At 46.8% G+C, this 22,881-nt stretch overlaps 1 protein-coding gene and 1 long non-coding RNA gene across 3 annotated transcripts in view; one reads left to right on the top strand and one right to left on the bottom strand.

Moving 5' to 3' along the window:
* epb41l4b (erythrocyte membrane protein band 4.1 like 4B) overlaps positions 1-22,541 on the top strand; it is a 506,687-nt gene extending 484,146 nt beyond the window's left edge. For both annotated transcript variants that reach the window (XM_038797675.1, XM_038797674.1), the window contains exons 23-25: positions 8,510-8,557; positions 11,260-11,771; positions 21,714-22,541. In XM_038797675.1, the coding sequence (XP_038653603.1) occupies positions 8,510-8,557; positions 11,260-11,771; positions 21,714-21,783 (630 nt within the window). In that variant the 3' untranslated portion in view covers positions 21,784-22,541. The remainder of the gene's footprint in view (positions 1-8,509; positions 8,558-11,259; positions 11,772-21,713) is intronic.
* The window catches only part of LOC119966274, a 35,176-nt gene continuing 24,067 nt past the window's right edge, over positions 11,773-22,881 (bottom strand). Inside the window, exons 2-3 of the long non-coding RNA XR_005460715.1 lie at positions 16,045-16,168; positions 11,773-11,967 (exon numbers count right to left, since the gene is read on the bottom strand). This is a non-coding gene — a long non-coding RNA (uncharacterized LOC119966274). The remainder of the gene's footprint in view (positions 11,968-16,044; positions 16,169-22,881) is intronic.

Genomic DNA, 22,881 nt, shown 5'->3' with positions numbered 1-22,881 from the left:
TCAATCCACCTACCCTGCACATCTTTGGGTTGTGGGGATGAGACCCATGCTGACACGGGTAGAATGTGCAAACTCCACATGGACAGTGACCAGGGGCCGGGATTGAATCCAGGTCTTCAGTGCCATAAGGCAACAGTGCTAACCACTGTGCCACCCTGACAAATGTGTCTTCTGTTTGCAATCACTTCCCTCAGAACTCTATAGGGAAGCCATTGCCGCGACAGTATAGAATGACTAACCGCATGAACTCTTGTTAACCAGGACTGCTCACCCGAGGATGAAGGTCTGAAGCTGAACGTTGGCTTCCCTCCACCTGCTGTACCGTTTTGAGGCATCCAACTCCATCTCTCCATCCCTGCCTCTGACCATAGCCAATGGCAAATGGCACAGAATGAATGGCAGCTCCACATCTTTCTGGGATCTCAATGTTATGACACCCGTGAGTCAGGAACAAACCTGCTGCAATGCAGTTTCAACACAGAGAACACATCTGAGCATCTTCGACATCTAGTTGACTCATAATTATTAGGTTCTTCCTTAGTCGGCCACTTGTGCTGACCTTGTACTCCACCCAGCCAAAAAGACCCTCTTCCCACCTCGAGATTTCTCATTGACTGACTAACTGCATGGTCACGGCCAGTTTGAAAAAAATATGGGCATCACCTTTCAAATTCACTCCACCACCATCTACCCTCCCCCTGTCCAACCTCTGTCCCATCACCCTTGACCCACTCAACATCACCATTCTTCTCTCTGCCACCCTTGAACCTGCCCCCATACACTAAACCCAGTGTCCATCCTTGAACTTCCCTCCGAGCCGACACCGATTACTGCCCCCATGCCCATTCTGGCTCTGTCCATTCATGTTGTCCGAGCCACTTGTCTAGTTCCCCTCCATGACCCACCTGATGAGAGCTTCACCTTCCGGGCTCTCATCTCATTAGGGGCTGTTTAGCTCACTGGGCTAAATCGCTGGATTTCAAAGCAGACCAAGGCAAGCCAGCAGCATGGTTCGATTCCTGTAACAGCCTCCCCGAACAGGCGCCGGAATGTGGCGACTAGGGGCTTTTCACAGTAACTTCATTCGAAGCCTACTCGTGACAATAAGTGATTTTCATTTCATTTTTCATCCTGGACTTGCCATCGTATTACATCTCACTCTCTTCTCTGACTGTGTTGTTCCTCCTCTCACCAGTATCCTGATCTCTCCCTCGGGGCCTTACCATCAGTACCGCCAATCCCTCCCTCTAACACACTTCACCACCTTCCCACCACTTCCCCAGACACTAGTTCCCCACCCTTCCCCCATAACCTTGCCTCCCCTGTCCAGCTTCCGCTTCATCCATCCATCTTATCCCACCCCTTTCAATTCTTCACCTGCCTCCCTTGTCCTGATTTGGCACAGTGCTTGATCACCAAGAAGGAGAAAGCAACATCCATGGACCTCAAAGACATGGAAAAGGTGAAGCTCGCTAGGTAAACACCACAAATATATGGTCATAAAACTGAACCTTGTAAATCAGGTCTGTCCAATCTTTTCGTGTTTTGGGGAGGGGTGGGGGTCCCATATGTTAATTTTATCACACTAAGGGTTTGGGGGTTTGCCATGAGCAAATTTCAATTAATGTTTGACACAACATTAAAGATGAATATTTTTTAAAGTTAATGTATGACAATAATCGATTTGAATGAGAACACTAGGAATGAGCTGGGCACATGTGCCCATAAAACCATAAGGTATAGGATCAGATTTCGGACACTCAGCCCAACGAAAGTGCTCCGCCATTCAATCATGGTTGATATTTTTTTCATCCCCATTGTCCTGCCTTCTCCCCATAACCCCTGATCCCCTTTTTAATCAAGAACCTATCTATCTCGGTCTTAAAGACACTGATTTGGCCTCCACAGCCTTCTGCAGCAAAGAGTTCCATAGATTCACCACCCTCTGGCTCCTCACCTCTGTTTTAAAGGACCGTCCCTTCAGTCTGAGATTGTGTCCACTGGTTCTAGTTTTCCCTATTAGTGGAAACATCCTCTCCACGTCCACTTTAACCAGGCCTCGCAGTATCCTGTAAGTTTCAATAAGATTCCCCCTCATCCTTCTAAACTCCAATGAGTACAGACCCAGAGTTCTCGTATGACAAGCTTTTCACTCCAGGGTTCATTCTTGTGAACCTCCTCTGGACCCTTTCCAAGACCAGCACATCTTTCCTTAGATACGGGGCCCAAAACTGCTCACAATACTCCAAATGGGGTCTGACCAGAACCTTATACCACCTCAGAAGAACATTCCTGCTCTTGTAGGATAGCCGTCTCTACATGAATGCTAACATTGCATTTGCCTTCCGAACTGCCGACTGAACTTGCACGTTAACTTTAAGAGAATCCTGAACAAGGCCTCCTAAGTCCCTTTGTGCTCCTGATTTCCGAAGCAGTTCCCATTTAGATATAGTCTATGCCTCCATTCTTCCTTCCAAAGTACATAACCTCACACTTTTCCACATTGTATTCCATCTGCCACTTCTTTGCCCACTCTCCTAGCCTGTCCAAGTCCTTCTGCAGCCTGCCTGCTTCCTCAATACTACCTGTCCCTCTGCATATCTTTGTACCATCTGCTAACTTAGTAATAGTGCTCTCAGATCCTTCTTCTATATCGTTGATGCATATTGTGAAACGTTGTGGTCCCAGCATCAACCCCTGAGACACACCACTAATCGCCGGCTGCTATCTTGAAAAAGACCCCTTTATCCATACTCTCTGCCATCTGCCAGTCAGCCAATCCTCTATCCATGGCAGTATCTTACCCTGACATCATGGGCTCTTGACTTATTTAACAGCCTCCTATGCAGCACCTTGTCAAAAGTCTTCTGGAAATCTAAATAGATCAAATCCCCTGGTTCTCCTTTGACCAACTTCCTTGTTACCTCCTGAAAGAATTCTAACTGATTTATCAGACATGACCTCCCATTGATGAAACCGTGCTGACTCAATCTAATTTTATCATGCAATTCCGGTACTCTGTAATCTCATCTTTAATAATGGTCTCTAAAATCTTACCAATGACCAAAGTTAGGCTAACCAGCCTAAAATTTTCTGTCTTCTGCCTCACTCACTGCGGGAGTTCCTCAGATGGTGACCTAGGCCTAACCATCTTCAGCTGCTTCATCAATGACCTCCCTTCCATCATAAGGTCAGAAGTGGGATGTTTGCAGATGACTGCACAATGTTCAGCACCATTCACAACTCCTCAGATAATAATGCAGTTCACGTCCAAATGAAGCAAGACCTGGACATGTTATATTTGTGCCACACAAGGGCCAGGCAATGACCATCTCCTACAAGAGAGGATCTAACCATTTCCCTTGGCATTGAATGGCATTACCATCCCCCACAATCAACATCCTGGGGGTTACCATTGATCAGAAACTGATCTGGACTAGCCATTTTAATGCTCAGGCTAGGTCAAAGGCTAGAAATCCTACGGCGAGTAACTCCCCCCCCCCCAAAGCCTGTCAACCATCTATAAGTCACAATTCAGGAGTGGAATGGAATACTCTCTACTTGCCTGGATGAGTGCAACAATCAAGAAGCTTGACACAAGCCAGGACAAAGCAGCACGCTTGACTGCTCCATATTCTACAACATTCAAACCCTCCACCACCAATGAGCAGTCGATGCGAGAGTATATCTTATGGACATGTGAGGAAAAAGAAAACTCCTTCGCCCTTGTCTGTGCTAACCTCTATGGGTCTACTCCCCCCATCTGTTCCATAAACCCCTTCAATTCTTTTGCCGCAGCCGGCCTCCTCCATGTCATGGATTTTGAGCGGTCCAATTCCGGATCAATGACTGTGTTAAAATCTCCTCCCATAATCAAGTAATGTGACTTTAAGTCTGGGATCTTACCTAACACCCGCCTCATAAATTCCACATTGTCCGAATTTGGAGCATATACATTCACGAGTACCACTAGCACCCCCTCCAGCTTCCCACTCACCATTATGTACCTACCCCCCCCCCCCCCCCAATGTCTGACACTATTCTCCCTGCCTCAAATGCCATTCGTTTTTTTTTAATAAACAATTTTATTGAGGTAGTTTTTGGCTTTGTAAACAGTTACAGACATCCGCGTACATTCAATACTTCAATCGTAACATACTGCACAAGCCCGCTCCTCTCCCACCAGTACTACCCGCCAATTTATCCCTCCTACTCTACTCTACTCTTAACCCCCCCGCCCCGCATCCCCTCCCCCTGCTGACGCTCACTCTCCCGCAAAGAAGTCAATAAATGGTTTTCACCTTCGGGTGAACCCCTGTACAGATGCCCTCAAGGCGAACTTAATTTTTTCCATACCCAGGAAACTCGACATGTCCGCAAGCCACAACTCAGTCTTCGGGGGCTTTGAGTCCCTCCATGCCAATAGTATTTGTCGCCGGGCTATCAGGGAAGCAAAGGCCAAAACATCGGTCTCTTTCTCCCCTGGACTCCCGGGTCTTCCGAAACCCCAAAAATTGCCACCCCTGGACCTATCGCCACCCTTGTTTTTAGCACCCGGGACATGATGCCCGCAAATCCCTCCCAGTACCCCCTAAGCTTAGGGCATGCCCAAAACATGTGAACGTGGTTTGCTGGTCCTCCTGCGCACCTAGCGCATTTGTCCTCTATCCCAAAGAATTTGCTCATCCGAGCCACCGTCATGTGGGCCCGGTGAACGACCTTAAATTGAATCAGGCCGAGCCTGGCACATGTTGCAGTCGAATTTACCCAACTCGGGGCCTCTGCCCACAGCCCGTCCTCCATTTCCCCACCTGGCTCTTCCTCCCATTTAAGTTTCAGTTCCTCCGTCTGGGACCCTTCCTCCCTCATGAGCACCTTATAAATATCAGAGACTCTACCCTCCCCTTCTTCCCCCCTTAGAGACTATTCTGTCTTGGATCCCCATTGGCGGGAGGCGTGGGAAGGATGGGACCTCTCTACGGACAAAGTCCCGCAACTGTAGGTACCCAAGATCATTTCCCCTTACCAGACCAAATTTCTCCTCATAAAGCTCATGATCATCCTGTTAACTCTTTTGAAGAAGGATTGTGGGACAAAGATCGGGAGGCACTGAAAAACAAACAGAAATCTAGGGAGGATTGTCATCTTTACAGTCTGCACCCTCCCTGTCAGCGACAGTGGGAGTGCATCCCATCTCCAAAACTCTCCCTTCATTTGCTCCACCACCCTGGCCAAATTTAATGCCATTCGTTTGTTGATCAAGATCGCTACCCCCCTAGTCTTTGAGTCCAGCCCTGAGTGGAATACTTGGCTAACCCACCCCTTACTCAATCTCGTCTCGTCTGTAACCTTTAAGTGTGTCTCTTGCAGCATTGTCACGTCCGCCTTCAGTCCCCTCAAATGCCCAAACTCGCGAGCCATCTTGACCGGTCCATTCAACCCTTTAACATTCCATGTAATCAGCCTGGTCGGGGGCCAGCCTCCCTCCCCCCCTCCCCCTCCCTCCCCCCCTCCCTCCCTCCCCCCTCCCTCCCCCCTCCCTCCCCCCTCCCTCCCTCCCCCCTCCCTCCCCCCTCCCTCCCCCTCCCTCCCCCCTCCCTCCCCCCCCTCCCCCTCCCTCCCCCTCTCCCCTCCCTCCCCTCCCCCTCCCTCCCCTCCCCCCCTCCCTCCCCTCCCCCTCCCTCCCTCCCCTCCCCCCCCTCCCTCCCCTCCCCCCCCCCTCCCTCCCCTCCCCCCCTCCCCCCCTCCCTCCCCCCCTCCCCCCTCCCCCCCTCCCCCCCTCCCCCCCTCCCCCCCCTCCCCCCCTCCCCCCCTCCCCCCCTCCCCCCTCCCTCCCCTCCTCCCCCCCTCCCCCCCTCCCTCCCCTCCCCCCCAAGCAACAACAGTAGAAACCCAACCATCAAGTCAAGCTCCAGCTTAACACCTGCTCGCCCCCCACTGTGCTTCAATGAGTCAGCTGACCCATGCTGACTTGATAGTGCCCGCCCCTGGCACCAAGCAGTCTGTCTCCCCATTGTTCTCTCCCCTGTCTCCCCACTTCAACAAACATGTTAAGAACATCACATTCCCCATTAAACAAACATCAGAAAAAACAGTGAAGAAAAAAACTTTAGAAAAAAATAACAGCCAGCCCCAAAGACCACCCCACCTCGAACCAGCTCCCTGCAAGCCAAAGTTACCTTTAGCCATCCAAACAGCCCCTTATTACACATAACACTACTTATATTTATACAGCATAGCACAACAAATCGCCACCACAGTGCCTCTCCAAGGCTTCAGTGTCTTTTAGTTCGCCTCCAGCCTCTTTTCTTTAATAAAAGTCCATACTTCGTCTGGCGTTTCGAAGTAGAAGTCCCGTTCCTCATGTGTGAGCCACAGACGGGCAGGGTACAGCATCCCAAACTTCACCCCCTTCTTAAAGAGGGTCGTTTTTGCCCGATTAAACCCAGCTCCCCTCTTGGCCAAATCGCGCCCAGGTCCTAATAAATGCGCAGCTCACAATTCTCCCATTTGCTGCTCCGTCCCTTCTTGGCCCACCGCAGAACGTGTTCCTTGACCAGGAATCGGTGAAAATGTACCACCATCGCCCTTGGTGGCTCGTTCGCTCAGGGCTTCTTCGCGAGGGCTTGGTGCACTCTATCCACTTCCAGGGGCCGAGGGAATGCCTCAGCCCCCATCAACTTCTCCAGCATGTCTGTCACATAAGCCCTCATATTCGATCCCTCACTACCTTCAGGGAGGTCGACAATTCTAAGATTCTGCCTCCTGGACCTGTTCTCCAGGTCCTCCAGCTTCTCCTGCATTCTTCTCTGGCGATCGTTCATCATCTCCACCTTGGTCTCCAGCTCGGTTATATACTCCTCGTGCTTAGACACCTTTTTCTCCACCTCCTGGATCACTCTTCTGTGGGTCTCTTGATTCCGCACAACTTGATCAATTGAAGCCTTAATGGGGTTCAGCGTGTCCTTCTTCAGCTTAGCGAAGCAATCTTCGAAAAACTTTACCAGCTGCTCCGTCGACCACCTTGCTCTCCACCATGCTTTCCCACGTTAGCGGCTCTGCTTGCGTCTTCCTTATAGGACTTTGTCATCTCACACGGCCACTTATGGTCCAATTCTCCATACACCAGAGGGGGATTTCTCCTCGTTGTCTCACTCTTCACCGATTTATCCCATAAATTCCGGGAAAATAACGGGGGGAAAAGGTCCAAAAGACCGTCACAGGCGGGAGCTATCAAATGTGCGACCTACTCCTCCATGGTCTCCATCGGAAGCCCCGCCCCCGCATACTCACCTGCCAGGTCTCCCCGGACGGAGGTTCCGCTGTCAACGGCCCCGATCAGCGCGGCGGGAATCCCGCTGCAGCCCAAAAAACGGCACCGGAGAATACGGCATCCGGCGGCGGGGCGGGATGCGCATCTCCCCCCCCCCCCCCCCCCCCCCCGGGATTCTCCGATCCGGCGGGGGGTCGGAGAATCCCGCCCAGGAACTTTGTTTTTTGTAAATAAACAGTGGTCTCGGATACCTGTTTTGCAATCTCACAAGGAATTCACTGTTGGAATGGATGCTGGGAGCAGATTCAATATTAACCTTGAAGAGGAAAATGGATGAATACTTAAAAAGGAAAATATTGCTGAGCTATAGAGAAAATACAGTGAAGAGGAGCTAATTGGATAAACTGCAGAGGCACAATTAGCCCTGTGCTCTCATTCTGTACTGTAAGATTCAATGAGTTCTAAACCTCTTGATAATTTCGCAGATATTGAGTTACATGTCTGGTTTAACTGGTTTGTTAAATACTAGTCCAGAGGGAGAGGAGAGATCTGAGGTGAATTGTTGGAGCATCTGTAAACCAAGAACAGCATTAATGGTACTTATGGGTGTGAGCTAAATTATCTATCCCTACTATCAGAAAGCAACAATGGAATATCGGAGAATAAAAAATAATAAATTATGGAATATTTATATTAAAGGAACCTCCATTTAGCTCATTATTTCTCACCAGCTCAATTGTAAGAATTTTAAAAATACATTTATGGAATGTGGGCATCAGTGGGCTAGGCCAGCATTTATTGCCCATTCCTAATTGCCCTTGAGAAGGTGGTGATGGTGAAGATTTTTGAACCGCTGGACATTCTGTGGCATAGATATACCCACAAGCCTTAGTTCTTCTAGATGGTAGTGGGTTTGGAAGATGTTGCCTGAGGAGGTTTGGTGAGTTCCTGTGGTGCCTCTTATCAATGGCAGACACTGCAGCTACCCTGTGTCAATGTGGAGGGAGTGAATGTTTGTGGATGGGGTGGCAATGAAGTGGGCTGCTGGATGGTGTCAAGCTTATTGAGTGTTGTTAGAGCTGCACTCATCCAGGCAAATACAAAAGAAACAAAAAGGGATTTGTGTGGAATTTACTTCTTTCAATACTGATGTTTTTAATTCATTATACTAATGTCTGTAACTGCAGCTATAACATTATTTGTTTTAATGTTTTTGAGTTCTCTCTAATTTTGCAGATAAAGACAGTACCAGCTCATCCTTTCTCACCTCTGTCGCAATTTCCAGTAAGTACCTTGCATTCAAAACGTTTTGCAAGTTTTTAAAAAACAAAGTCAGCAAATATTCTGTTGAATATTTTGCTGGGATATTTTTGGAATGTGTTTCATTATTTACCATCATAACTCAGCTATAGCGAGTTTCCAGGCATTATCCCATCGGTCTTAAAAAGTTACTAACATGGTAGTTTCCAAGCAATGTAACGCGTACAAATCTGTAAGTATACCTCTGTACGGCAGTTCTGTCAATATGGAGCCAGTAACATGAGATTTTATTTCTTAGCATTGCACACAATGAATGAAGATGAACTACGATCCTCAGGTGATCTTGGTTTCGAAGGGGGTGGGGGAACAGTAGGTGCAAGTAAGAATGTTGGTGAGAGAGGTCTGGGGCATAACAGGCAGGAGAGTTAAGCAATTCATTTTTAAAATATATTTTTAAAATTAGGTTTTTAAATTTTTTACAATAAACGTACCAAAGTAACAAAAAAAAAACCCAGTGCGGAACATGTGTAGAACAGAATAAGTTTGATAGCAAACATGGGAACAGGCAAGATAGGATAAATTCAGAACAGTGTACTCAAGGAACCAGTGCCTCCAGTTTATACAACAGATTAACAAATTGAATTGGGGAAAGGAAGAATAGTTCAGGACGCATGTCTTTATGTATTGCAACCAATCGGTGGGCCCCAATCGTGGGCCAGACCTCATCGGAGGCCCCAGCCCGGGGACGGAGCCCCCTCCTCCCCTAACAGGCCGCCCCCCGACCCTTTGCGCAGAGTTCCCGCCGGCAGCGACCAGGCGTGGACTCTGCTTTTTCCGCGCGGCCACTCGGCCCATTCCGGACAGAGAATCGGCGGCCCTGCCGCGTACAGCGGCCTGCGACCAGCGCCGCACCAAACATGCCGGCGCAAATGGCGCCGATTCTCCGCACCTCTGAGAATCGCGCGCCAGCGTCAGGGCACGTGGTGCGGTTGCGGCGATTCTCCGGCCCGGCGCGGGGCTGGGAGAATCGCGCTCAGTGTCTCTTGCTCAGAAATTTTTTTGCCTCATTCATATCTGCTGCATCTGATTCTTTAATTGCCAAAGCTTTCAGTACAACTTGGGCAGAATCTTATCAAAAAATGAGTGTTCTGGGATGAAAAACGATGTCAGCATGATTTGACACAGAATTTTGAGCCTCTTAAAGAAAGGGTTTTCCCCAACATGAATCACGCCGTTCTCTTGACGGCCTCCCACTGACTCACTTGCCCCAGGGAAATGTAATCCCAACAATCACTGGGACTTATCCCAACAATCCCCAGCACTTATTCCAGAGCCATTCAAAGGGATTGCCTCATGAAGCCATACTTTGGGGTTCACATTAGTGTATCGTGTGTGATGTAAATTCTTGTATGTGCATTGGGGTTCAATGATTGCATCCCCAATCAGTGACTGACCTTTAGCTCTGCATATTTTATTGGCACAATTGACTTGTTAATGAAGGGTGAAATTGCATATCAATCAATTGAATGTCTCTTGTGACAGATGAGGCTCAGATGTTCAGAGTGAAGCCTGCAATAAGCATGAAAAGACAATGACATGCTAATCTATTACAATGAGGCTCCCGCGGCATGATTCGCACCACTCCACTGACGAGGGAGGTGAAAAGTGCAAAACCCAATCACACCAGAGAGAATCACTTTTTTCCGATTTGCTCTGGATTTTGAGCCCACGCTGAATTTCTCACGGATGGAAAGTGCGGGCTCAAAATCGCCCCTGATGATTCTAAACTTCTCCAATTAACAGTGATAAGAGGAAAGTGCTCTTTATGTTGTTCTAATTGGGTTGCAATTTTGTACTTAGCAAAAGACACTGGGCAAGATTTATTGGCTATTCACCCCCACCATGGACTTCCAGGCAGCATGGGGTGGAATCAATGGGAAATCCCATTGACAGCAGTGGGACCAGAAGATCCAGCCAACAGCAGGCCACCTCCTGCAACGGGTAACATGCCACGTGGACTCGAGAGAATCCACCCATTGTCTACGATCTCAGTTCTTGAGGCAAAATACATGAGCATGCTAAATTTATTTTCTCTATACAGCACAGGCTGAAAGGGATAGAATTCAATTCTTACAGCTACATCCAACAAAAGGGTTTTATTAGCACTTAATTGAAAGTGGTGGCCCTGCAATATTCTCCAGGGTTTTCAGTTACAGCCACAAATTCTTTGTTAACTTTGTTGGCCGAGGATTATTTGTCTGGTGATGGAATTGGTCACGAGGCCTCACATCCAGGAACAGTGTGTGGGCAATGGCAATGAAAATCTGGACCACGTTGTCTTGGTTCACACCAAGCTTTCCTGCTCACTATTTTCAGGACCCCCAAAGATTGCAGTTTACAAATCACTACACTGGGCTGATGCTGGGATGGGAAACTATTACTAGCAGGGGATATTTGACAGATAGATGCTTGAACAATGAAGATGAATAGAAGTTTTAAAATGTTAAAGTAGTATTGGTGGACTAAATAAGGCCAGTTCCTGTAAGTGAGGAAGTTGATAATGCGTCTGCTTACCTTCATTGCTGCATCATAAATCTTTAAGAACAAAATAGCCATTTTCCACCAGAGGGATCCTCTTCATTGTAATGAATCATTTTGGAATTTCCACTGCAATATTTTGTTATTGATGATTAGTTATGTTGTAATTTCTTGTCTGTTATTTCCAGGTTGAATTAACGGAAAGCCTATTGCAACGTTATGACTTTCCACCATCTCCAGGAAAATCCTCATCAGTAACACCTTTGCATGTGGTCAGAGCTCCAAATGATCCATCAAAATCTGCATCAGTGACATTTGTACATGCAGCCAGGCCTGTGACTAACCCAGGAAAATCATCAGTAACAACTGTGCATGCCATCAGGCATTTGACTGATCCAGGGAAATGTTCAGTGACAACTGTGCATGCAGTCAGGCCTCCGACCGATCCAGGAAAATCTTCATCAGTATTGCCTTTGCATGCCCATAGACACCGGACTGACCCAGAAGCATCATCATCAGTAATGCCTTTGCATGCAGTCAGATATCAAAGTGATCCAGGGAAATCATCAATAACACCATTGCATGCAGTTAGACACCCAACTGATCCAGGAGTTTCTTCATCAGTGATGCCTTTGCATGCAATTAGGTATCTAAGTGATCCACTCCCACCAATTCAACACACTGCATCTCCAACAAACAGGTAAGGGAACATAATGATTCTTTAATGGGCTACTGTGGCATCTTGTATCAAAATAGATTTCCAATATTTTTTACATTTAATCCCAGAATTAAATATTTTGTGATTCAACTAAAATTAGTATACTCCACATCATATGCAGACAAATCCTCCTGACAGAAGCCTAATGCGAAAGCATTTGGAAATCTGCACTGTACACCTGAAAGATAAAATAAACATGTTAGGTTTTCAGAATATAACCAAGAGATTATAACTGAAATGAAGTTAAGAATACAAACTATATCACAACTATGTATTGCAGCCCAGAAATACATATAGCTTGAGGAGAACATGAATCACAGAGTTAAGAAACTGAATTACAAAACAAAATAATAGCAGTTAATATTAACATGATATGTGAAGGCGTTTTATGTCAATAATTAACATGCATGACAGGATAGACCGAGCTCAGAAGACCCCAATTGTAAACAGGAATAGATCAATAAATAATGAAGAAACAAATGCATTTAATATTTTGATGTGGATAAATTGTGCAACTTCATGCTTCAGGGATCCCTGGAATTCTGCTTTCATTGGTGCACCAGGGCTGTATACTGGTAAAAATAAAAAATTTCCCTCTTAACTGCATATTAATTCATCAGAATTGCTTGCAATTGTAGTGTACGCAACTTTCAATTCACCATTAAAAACATCTAGTACTGCCCACCTGAACCCTCACAGTTCATAGGCTAAGGCAAATGGTCCGTCTTAGTGTCCACATCTCTTGAGGAGTTTAACTCTAAACTTTAACTTTACTGTGCTTTGTCATCGACTCATCCAGTTGACAAGACAAACCATATGTTTATTTTTAAGCAAATATTTTATTGAGGCATTTATAATTTAAACAATTTTAAACAGCAAATTTCAACAAGAACAAAAACACAACAATATAACCAACAAACCCCCCGAGCACACACCCCAGCCAACATGACTTACATACACAGTGCCACTTCCCTAACCCCCCCTCCATAGATTCCCCTGCCCTCACTCGTCTCTCCCATACCACTCCTCCCCCCACCCCCCCTCCTGCTGACAGCTTAATTTTTCTCAAAGAAGTCGATGAAAGGCTGTCGCCTCCGAGCAAACCCCTGCAATGATCCCCTCAAGGCAAATTTAATTTTCTCGAGTCTGAGAATTCCTGCCATGTCACTAACCCATACCTCCGACTTCGGGGGTTCCGAGTCCCTCCATCCTGGTAAGATCCGTCTCCGGGCCACCAGGGAGGCAAAGGCCAGGACGTCGGCCTCTCTCACCCCCTGGGCTCCCGGGTCTTCCGACACACTAAAGATCGCCACCTCTGGACTCGGCACCACCCTCACTTGTAAGACCTCTGACCTGACGTCAGCAAATCTCTGCCAGAAACCCCTCAGCCTTGGACATGCCCAAAACATATATGGTTCGCAGGACACCCCGCACAGCGCCCACACCTATTTTTCACCCCCTTGAAAAACCTGCTCATCCGGGCCACAGTCATGTGTGCCTGTGAACAACCTTGAATTGCATCAGGCTGAGCCTGGCGCACAACGAGGATCCGTTAAGTTCCTAAGAGCCTCCTCCCATAATCCAGCCTCCAACTGTCACCCCCCACCCCAAGCTCTTCTTCCCACTTTTTCTTCACCTCCCCTATCAGGGCTCCCTCCCACTCCATCAGCTACTTATAGATCTGTGAGACCTTGCCCTCTCCTACTCCTGTTCTCGACACCACCTTATCCTGCAGTCCCCGTTGCGGCAGGTGTGGGAAGGTCGAAACCTGCCTCCCCACAAAATCCCTCACTTGTTGATACCGGAACCCATTTGCCCCGGGCAATTCAAACTCCTCCCCCAGCTCCTCCAAGCTCAGGAAAACCTCATCAATAAACAATCAATAAACAAATCTCTCGATCCCTGCCCACTGTCACCTCTGAAACCCCCCATCCAGACCCCCAGAGCGAACCAGTGGTTAGCGCATATCGGTGCCCACACTGACACCCCCTCTAACCCCATGTGCTGCCTCCACTGTTCCCAGACCCTCAGGGCTGCCACTACTACTGGGCTTGTGGAGTACTGAGCTGGCGAGAACGGCAGAGGTGCCGTTAACAATAACAAACCCGTGTCCTTCCATGAGGCCGCCTCCACCCATTTAGACAAACCATATGTAATAAACTAGAGCATTCTGGAAATTACTCAGCAGGTCTGACAACATCCAGGAGAGAGAAACAGTAAATGTTTTAGATGGATGATCTCTCATCAGGGGTTATGGTCTGAATTTGATTAGCCATCTTACAGTCTTTCAAATTTAACATGGAGTTGAACAATTTCAGATCATAATCACTGCTCCCAGTTTTTTGAGCCGTACGGCAGTTGTTGGTGCTGGTCATGTTTTTCCAACCTATCCTTCCTGTCCTTTCGTCCCCTCCGTTCTCCCGACTTTTTCCTGTTTTAATTTGAAATGTTCACACTGTGGCGGAATCTTCCGCTGAGAATGAATGGAGTTTTGGCTGAAATGCCAAATTTTCCATTCTCATTCGAAACGCAGTGGACAAGACCGGAGAATCCCACCTTGTTTTTCAATTGTTGGATGCTTCCATATTTGCTGGATATTTCCAGCATTTTCTGTTTTTATGACAGCTTTCCGGTATCTACAGTAGTTTGCTTTTAGAATTTTCATGCAAGTTTGAATTAAACCCACCAGGATATAACGGTCATGGTGCCAGCCATTTTATAGAAGAGCATTGCTAAGTAACTCGACATAAGGGAATAATGGAGAATAAATTTTGATATGTTCATTTGGTATTAAATTTGGACATTCCATCAAGACGTTTGTCCTACTTCCCCATCTTATCCCCTACACTAAGGAGCAATTTATGGCCAATCCACCTAACCTGCACATCTTTGGACTATGGGAGGAAACCGGAGCACCGGGAGGAAACCCACGCACACACGGGGAGAACGTGCAGACAGTGACCCAAGCCGGGAACGAACCTGGGACCCTGGCGCTGTGAAGCCATCGTGCTAAGCACTATGCTACCATGCTGCATGGGCGGCATGGTGGCACAGTGGTTAACACTGCTGCCTCACAGCGCCAAGGACCCGGGTTCAATTCCGGCCTTGGTGGACTGTGGAGTTTGCACTTTCTCCCGTGTCTGTGTGGGTTTCCTCCAGATGTTCTGGTTCCCTCCCACTGTCCAAAGATGTGCACTTTGGCACAATATAAACATTCCTTGACAAATCAAAAGCAGGAGTTACATCTGAGTCATTGTCCAAGTTTCTCTGCTACTCCCTTTTCACATAAAGTAAGTCTTTCTCTGCCGAGTTCCTTCTTATTTGTCTTATTCCACTTTCTTTATGTCTTTCTATTTCTCTTTGAAATGCAAGGCTTTCCTGCTCTTTAAAATAGAAGTTCAGGTTTTCACATTTCCCTTTCTCTCTCTCTTTGGAATTCTTATTCTAACTCAAGTTATTGCATTTATTCATTGCATTTGTTTCATTTGCAACTTAATCCTAGCTAACTCAACCCAAAATCTCAACAATTTCTGACCTTTTAGTCCCTACTTTAAGTTTATTTCCAAATTCCCCATCACCTCATCAAATAGACCATTATTAGCTGTTGCAGAGTAGTCAAAAATAGGTCTTCTCTTTCAAGAAATACTTCAGCAATTTTCATAGCATTTAGATTTTACTTTTAAATGAATACAGCAAAAGCAAATGTGAAATCCTGTTTGTTTAAACTCTGGCAAATTGAAGTGTACACGTTCCGAGTGTCAGGTTTCACATCCCCCAAAAGCCCTCAAATATATTACGATCCCAATTGAGACCAATAATTTTTTTAAAAAGATATTTGAACTTCCAGTGACCAACTTTAAGGAATCGCACAATAAGATTTCATATTTTAAGACTTTTACTGTAACAAATAAATTAAAAGCAACCACAACTAAACATTAAATGGTAGGCAACTAATACTCTAAACTACAGAAAAGATAAACCTTATTAGTCCTTTAATGGGACTGATAACCTCACATTACGCGACTGTATGTTACAACATGCTCGCCACAGGATTGTAGGAAACAGTCCATAGCGATCCCAGCTTCCAATAGGTTCATATCTCCCTGTTTTTCCAAGTCATAAACTGAAGTGACTGTTGAAAGATGCTTATCTCAGTTTTCACAGAACTTCCAAACTGACAACCAGCAGTAAGGCCCACTCCCAACAATTTATCCACCCAATTTCACTTGGGCAAATCTTCCAGTCTTTAGCTTACCATGGGATGTGCCTCTTTGATGAGCGATCTCCCACATCCTGCCTGGTAGCTCACTGAGGACACGCAGCCTTCTTCATTGTGCTGACCACACCACTGCAGGCTTTACTCTCTGTGAGACCTCTGTCTGTCAAAAAAAACTTGATCAAAGTCTGTGCTCAGTTAGTCCAGCCACAGTTACAGTAAAAGCCTTTGTTTTCATATGTGAACATATGCACCTTGCTCCCAGAAAGTCTCAACCTGGACCCTAAGTTGCACAGGCTTATTATTGGGCATATATTGTAGCAGATCACGTGATCCTCTTCACTATTCCATTTTAGTTTAAATTAAAGCGACAGTCCAAACCATAATATTCTTATTTGCATTCGTACAATTTGGGGGGAAATCCAAAACTGGAGGATTTATAGACAAGGTAATCACTCATAAATTGAACAAGTAATTCAGGAAAAACATATTTGAATATTAAACAAATAAGAATGTGGAACTCAATGACACATGGAGTGGTTGAGGCGATTAGTACAGATGAATGTAAGGGGAAGCTGGATAAGTATGTGAGAGTTTTTTTTAAAATAATTTTTATTGAAAGAGTTTTTCCATACAGACATTTACCCCTACTAATTTTTAAATTATTTACAACACAATCCCTCTAGGCAAATGTCCCTCCCTCGCCCGCCCTCTCGCGCGCACCAGTCCTCCCCCCCCCCCCACCCCCCCCGGCAACCTTAACAACCAAGGCAGCCTACAGTTTCAGACATGAGCAGCGAGCAGGCTTGCCCGCGTTACAGTCGTGCGTGTCCCCCCACGACCCTTGCTGCCCCCCCTCCCCTCCCCTCCCCTCCCCGCCCCCCTCCCCTCCCCCCCCCTCCCCCCTCCCCTCCCCCTCCCCTCCCCTCCCCCCCCCCCCCCCCCCGGGTTGCTGCTGCCACGACCCCGAACGTCTATCTCTGATCTAAAAAGTCAAGGAAAGGTTGCCACCGCCTGGCGAATCCCTGTACCGACCCTCTCAGGGCAAATTTGATCCTTTCTAGCTGAATATAGCTAGCCATATCGTTAATCCAAGTTTCAACGCTTGGAGGCCTCGCGTCCTTCCATTGAATTAATATCCTTCGTCGAGCCACTAGGGACGCAAAGGCCAGTATTCCGGCCTCCCTAGCCTCCTGTACCCCCGGTTCTACCCCGACCCCAAAGATCGCAAGCCCCCATCCTGGTTTGACCCTGGACCCCACCACCTTCGACACCGTCCTTGCCACCCCCTTCCAGAACCCTTCCAGCACCGGACATGCCCAGAACATATGCACATGGTTCGCTGGGCTTCCCAGACATCTGACACACCTGTCCTCACCCCCAAAGAACCGGCTCATCCTTGTCCCCGTCATGTGAGCTCTATGCAGCACCTTAAATTGAATGAGGCTCAGTCTCGCACACGAGGAGGAAGAGTTGACCTTCTCCAGTGCATCCGCCCACGTCCCGTCTTCTATCTGCTCTCCCAGCTCCCCTTCCCACTTGGCTTTCAGCTCCTCCCCCGATGCTGCTTCCGCCTCCTGCATTATCTTGTAGATGTCTGATATCTTCCCCCCCCCGACCCAGACCCCCGAGAGCACCCTATCACTCGCCCCCTTACTGGGGAGCAGGGGAAACCCCTCCACCTGCCGCCTAGCAAATGCCTTCACTTGTAAATATCTGAACATGTTTCCCGGGGGGAGCTCAAACTTCTCCTCCAGCCCTCCCAGGCTCGCAAACCTCCCCTCTATAAACAGGTCCTTCAGCTGCCGTATGCCCACCCTGTACCAGCTCTGAAATCCCCCGTCGATGTTCCCCGGGATGAATCTATGGTTCCCTCTTATTGGCGCCGCCAACAGACCTCCCATTTCACCCCATGTCGCCTCCACTGCCCCCATATCTTGAGGGTGGCCGCCACCACCGGGCTCGTGGTGTACCTCGTGGGGGGGAGCGGCCATGGTGCCGTTACTAGGGCCCCCAGGCTTGTGTTGCCACAGGACGCCCTCTCCATTCGTTTCCAAGCTGCCCCCTCCCCTTCCATCATCCACTTGCGCACCATTGACACATTTGCCGCCCAGTAGTACCCCGAGAGATTGGGCAGTGCCAGCCCTCCACTGTCCCTACTCCGCTCCAAAAAGACCCTCCTCACCCTTGGGGTGCCATGCGCCCACACGTAGCTCATGATGCTACTCGTCACCTTTTTGAAGAAGGCCCTAGGGAGGAAGATGGGCAAGCACTGAAATAAAAACAAGAACCTTGGGAGGACCGTCATTTTGATTGACTGCACCCTCCCCGCCAGCGACAACGGTACCATGTCCCACCTCTTAAACTCCTCCTCCATCTGTTCCACCAGCCTGGAAAAGTTCAACTTGTGGAGGGTCCCCCAGTTCCTTGCCACCTGCACCCCTAAGTACCTAAAGCTCTTTCCTGCTCGCTTGAAGGGGAGTCTCCCAATACCCTCTCCCTGGTCCCCCGGGTGTATCACAAAAACCTCGCTTTTGCCCAAATTTAATTTGTACCCCGAAAAGTCCCCAAACTCTGCTAATAGTTCCATTATCTCCGGCATTCCCCCTTCTGGGTCTGCCACGTACAGCAGTAGATCATCCGCATACAGCGATACTCGATGTTCCTCCCCTCCCCTAGTCAGTCCTCTCCACCCCCCTGAACCCCTCAGTGCCATCGCCAACGGTTCAATCGCCAGTGCGAAAAGTAGGGGGGATAGGGGACATCCCTGCCTGGTCCCTCGGTGGAGCCCGAAATACTCCGACCTCCTCCCGTTTGTCACTACACTCGCCGTCGGGGCCGAGTAGAGCAACTTCACCCACTTAATAAACCCTTCCCCAAACCCAAACCGTTTCAACGTCTCCCACAGGTACTCCCACTCCACCCTATCGAATGCCTTCTCCGCGTCCAGCGCTACCACTATCTCAGCCTCCCCCTCCACTGCCGGCATCATAATTACATTCAGCAATCTCCGCACGTTCGTGTTGAGCTGCCGCCCCTTCACGAACCCCGTCTGGTCCTCATGGATTACCCCTGGCACACAATCCTCTATTCTAGCTGCCAGGATCTTTGCCAGCAACTTGGCATCCACGTTCAAAAGCGAGATAGGCCTGTAGGACCCGCACTGCACGGGGTCTTTATCCCGCTTCAATATCAGGGAGATCAGAGCCTGCGACATTGTCGGGGGCAGAACCCCCCCCTCTCGCGCCTCATTAAAGGCTCGTACCAGTACCGGTCCCACCAAGTCCACATTTTTCTTATAGAATTCCACCGGGAACCCATCTGGCCCCGGCGCCTTCCCCGCTTGCATCTGACCTATTCCCTTGACTAGCTCCTCTAGCCCTATTGGCGCCCCCAGCCCTTCTACCAGCCCCTCCTGGACCCTTGGGAACCTCAATTTGTTTAGGAAGTCCTCCATTCCCCCTCTCCTTGTCGGCGGCTCAGACCGATACAACTCCTTGTAAAAATCCCTGAAGACCCCGTTCACTTCTTGCCCCTTCTGCACTACCTTCCCGCCCCTCTCCTTCACTCCCCCAATCTCCCTAGCCGCATCTCGTTTGCGAAGCTGGTGTGCCAGCATCCTGCTCGCCTTTTCCCCATACTCATAGACCGCGCCCTGTGCCCTTCTCCACTGCGTCTCTGCCTTCCTGGTGGTCAGCAGGTCGAACTTGACCTGCAGGCTGCGCCGTTCTTCCAGCAGCCCCTCCTCTGGTGCCTCCGCGTATCTCCTATCCACTTCCAATAGCTCCCCCACCAGCCTCTCCCTCTCCTGCCTCTCCTTTCTTTCTCTATGCGCCCTTATGGAGATCAGCTCTCCCCTGATCACTGCCTTCAGGGCCTCCCAGACCATCCCCACCTGCACCTCACCCGTGTCATTCAAGTCCAGATAGCTCTCAATGCTCTTCCGGACCCTTTTACACACCTCGTCGTCCGCTAACAGCCCCACATCCAGCCGCCACAAGGTATGTGAGAGTTGAGAAATAGAAAGCTGCTTCGATAGGGAAAAATTAAATAAGGTGGGAGAAGGCTCACGGGGATTGTAAACACTTGCATAGATTTGTTGGGCTGAATGACCTGTTCCTGTATTGTAAAATTCTATGTATTGCATTCCTGAGAGGTTCTCAAATTTACTTAATTAAAAAGCCTGTGGGGTTCTATATATTGAAAACAAACTTGATACCTTGGGATTTGAGGTGCGGAGTTTGAGAATAAATTTATATGACTCTTGCAGAAAACAATCTGGTTCTTTTTACTGGTTAAAGAGCAACGTCTTACAATAGAACATAGAACATAGAACATAGAACAGTACAGCACAGAACAGGCCCTTCAGCCCTCGATGTTGTGCCGAGCAATGATCACCCCACTTAAACCCACGTAACCCGTATACCCGTAACCCAACAATCCCCCCGTTAACCTTACACTACGGGCAATTTAGCATGGCCAATCTACCTAACCTGCACATCTTTGGACTGTGGGAGGAAACCGGAGCACCCGGAGGAAACCCACGCACACACGGGGAGGACGTGCAGACTCCACACAGACAGTGACCCAGCCGGGAATCGAACCTGGGATCCTGGAGCTGTGAAGCATTGATGCTAACCACCATGCTACCGTGAGGCCCCTTACGGTAGGGGAGCAAAGTTCAGTATCACCACTTCAGTAATGGTAAATTACATCAGATTCAGCCTAATTATTTGTGAATCCAATCTATGGGTATCTGCTAACTCTAAAACAGCCTCATATAACTGTGGGGTGATGATAAAAAGAACTTGAAATACTAAAAATTTTAAATGAAAGCAGCAACTATTAAAAGTATTAAACAGATACATCTGCATTTTAAAACTATAGATTAATAGTATAATGAATAGCATGTACGCAAAATCAGATGTTGCCAGTGCCATTTTGTATTTACAGTATTTTAGTCTATAGATGGTGTTTAGAATTGGCAGACAGGAAAAATCATAGCTTTTTTTTCTCCGTTTGCAGGAGATTTATTCGGCCAATAGACAAGGACCGTTTGGTCCTTTAATTAAGAAACATTTGCAATTTTCAAATCTCTTCAACACAACTTGCTTTCACAGACATAATGAATAATAACAATAATCTTTATTATTGTCACATGTAGGCTTACGTTAACACTGCAAGAAGCGAGGGAGTAACCTTTTTTAAACAACAAATAGTCTGAACTAAACACAACACATTTGCATTGAAAAACTAGTTTAAAATATGATATGATATGTGCGCTATGTTTGCTTGGGCACATGCTGGCTGTTAAATGCCATACTGGTGTACTGGAGATTGTTTAATCAAAGTTACAGCTCAGGCACATTATTGAGTAAAGAAAACTATGCTAGATGTTGGAATTAAGTTTACAAATGTGAAAGATTTAGCTTTCTAATTGAAGTCCCTCACCTTGATGAACCCAAAATTTATAAAAAATATTTTCTTAAATTAAGATTTAGTGTTGTAAAGTAGACAATTTTCTTCAATTGGTCATGTGTCAGCACCAAAGTAGCAGAGGGGTTACTGTATATGAATTAACAAGATACGAACTAACAAAGCACTAACTATTAGTGGTTTACATAGTAAGCTGTAAATAATATTGTACAACATTTTAATAATGTTGGAGGAAATTGTTGTAAAACAAGTTGATTTTCCATTGTTTACAGTGGTGATAATTTGAGGCGTGAACTGGATCGAGAGAAGATCATGAAACGTCTTTTGATGACAGAACTGTGAAAGCGCAGCTTGGATCAGCTGGCGAGAACTGGACCAGGGCCTCTGTGTGCCTTTTGTCTGTTTACATTCCTTTCCTTGATTATCGGACAAAGCAGCATCGATGTGTGCAGTCTGTTACACTTCATTGTGATTCATAAAAATGTGTTGATTTTTTTATCGTACAGAACTGGATGTTTACATTACTTTCCTGCTTTAATCAGGAAGGAGATGCTTTACAAGGGTCAACATTAGTCTCCGATACTGCCTCTGTAACATGTGTCACCAATGCAAAAATGTGAAGGTTTGCTTTATTGAAAAGGCCATTCACAACAAATGCTGTACACAGCTTACTTTAATTGTAAGGAAAAAAAGTCTGAGTATGTATATATTTGCACTATGCTTTGGAGAATATTTTGATAGGACTATGGAAAACAGTCATTTTGTATAACCAGAGCTATTTCTGAGCCATTACATTTTGCTGGTCTAATTGTATTTGAAAGAGAGTAAACTTACAGTAGATCTATTAGTATTAAAGAAAAAGTTCTGTAGCCAATACAACTGGATGTGGGATTGCTGTGCTCAAAATTTAAATTTGTATTGAACAAAGTTGTTATGTCCATACATTATGCTCCTAAAACCAGATATATTTTAAATTGAGACAGGATCTTGGCAAAACGTTTGTGCATAAGACACAATTCATAGAATCATAATGATACAGCACGGAATGAGACTTTTGGCTCATCCTGCAGATGAAAAAACAAAATAAATTATTGGAGAAATTGCTTGTAATGGAATTTGTTTTTAAAGAAAGTTGACATAAGGCCTTGTATTCACTTAGACCTACGGTATTTTTAAAAAATTTGGCAGAATTGAATTGAGTGTGTTAATATTTTACTGCACAGCTGGACATTTTTACCATACAATAGATTTTGTACATCATTTTTACTGCTAATGTTCAACATTAGCACGGTGTAAAATGGTAGGCTATTGGCATGAAAACTGTTAAAATTATATTTTTGGAAAGTGAATCTGAAGTTTTTAAAATTAAATATCTGTCTTACTAACTTTCTATAGTGTTCCAAACAACAACTTGAGGAAATTACAACCTTACTCTTAAGT

This window comes from Scyliorhinus canicula, chromosome 5 (genome assembly GCF_902713615.1).
Source record: "Scyliorhinus canicula chromosome 5, sScyCan1.1, whole genome shotgun sequence".
Classification (NCBI taxonomy): Eukaryota; Metazoa; Chordata; class Chondrichthyes; order Carcharhiniformes; family Scyliorhinidae; genus Scyliorhinus; species Scyliorhinus canicula.
The sequence above is the reverse complement of the archived record's forward strand: the minus strand, read 5'-3'. Positions and strand labels throughout refer to the sequence as shown.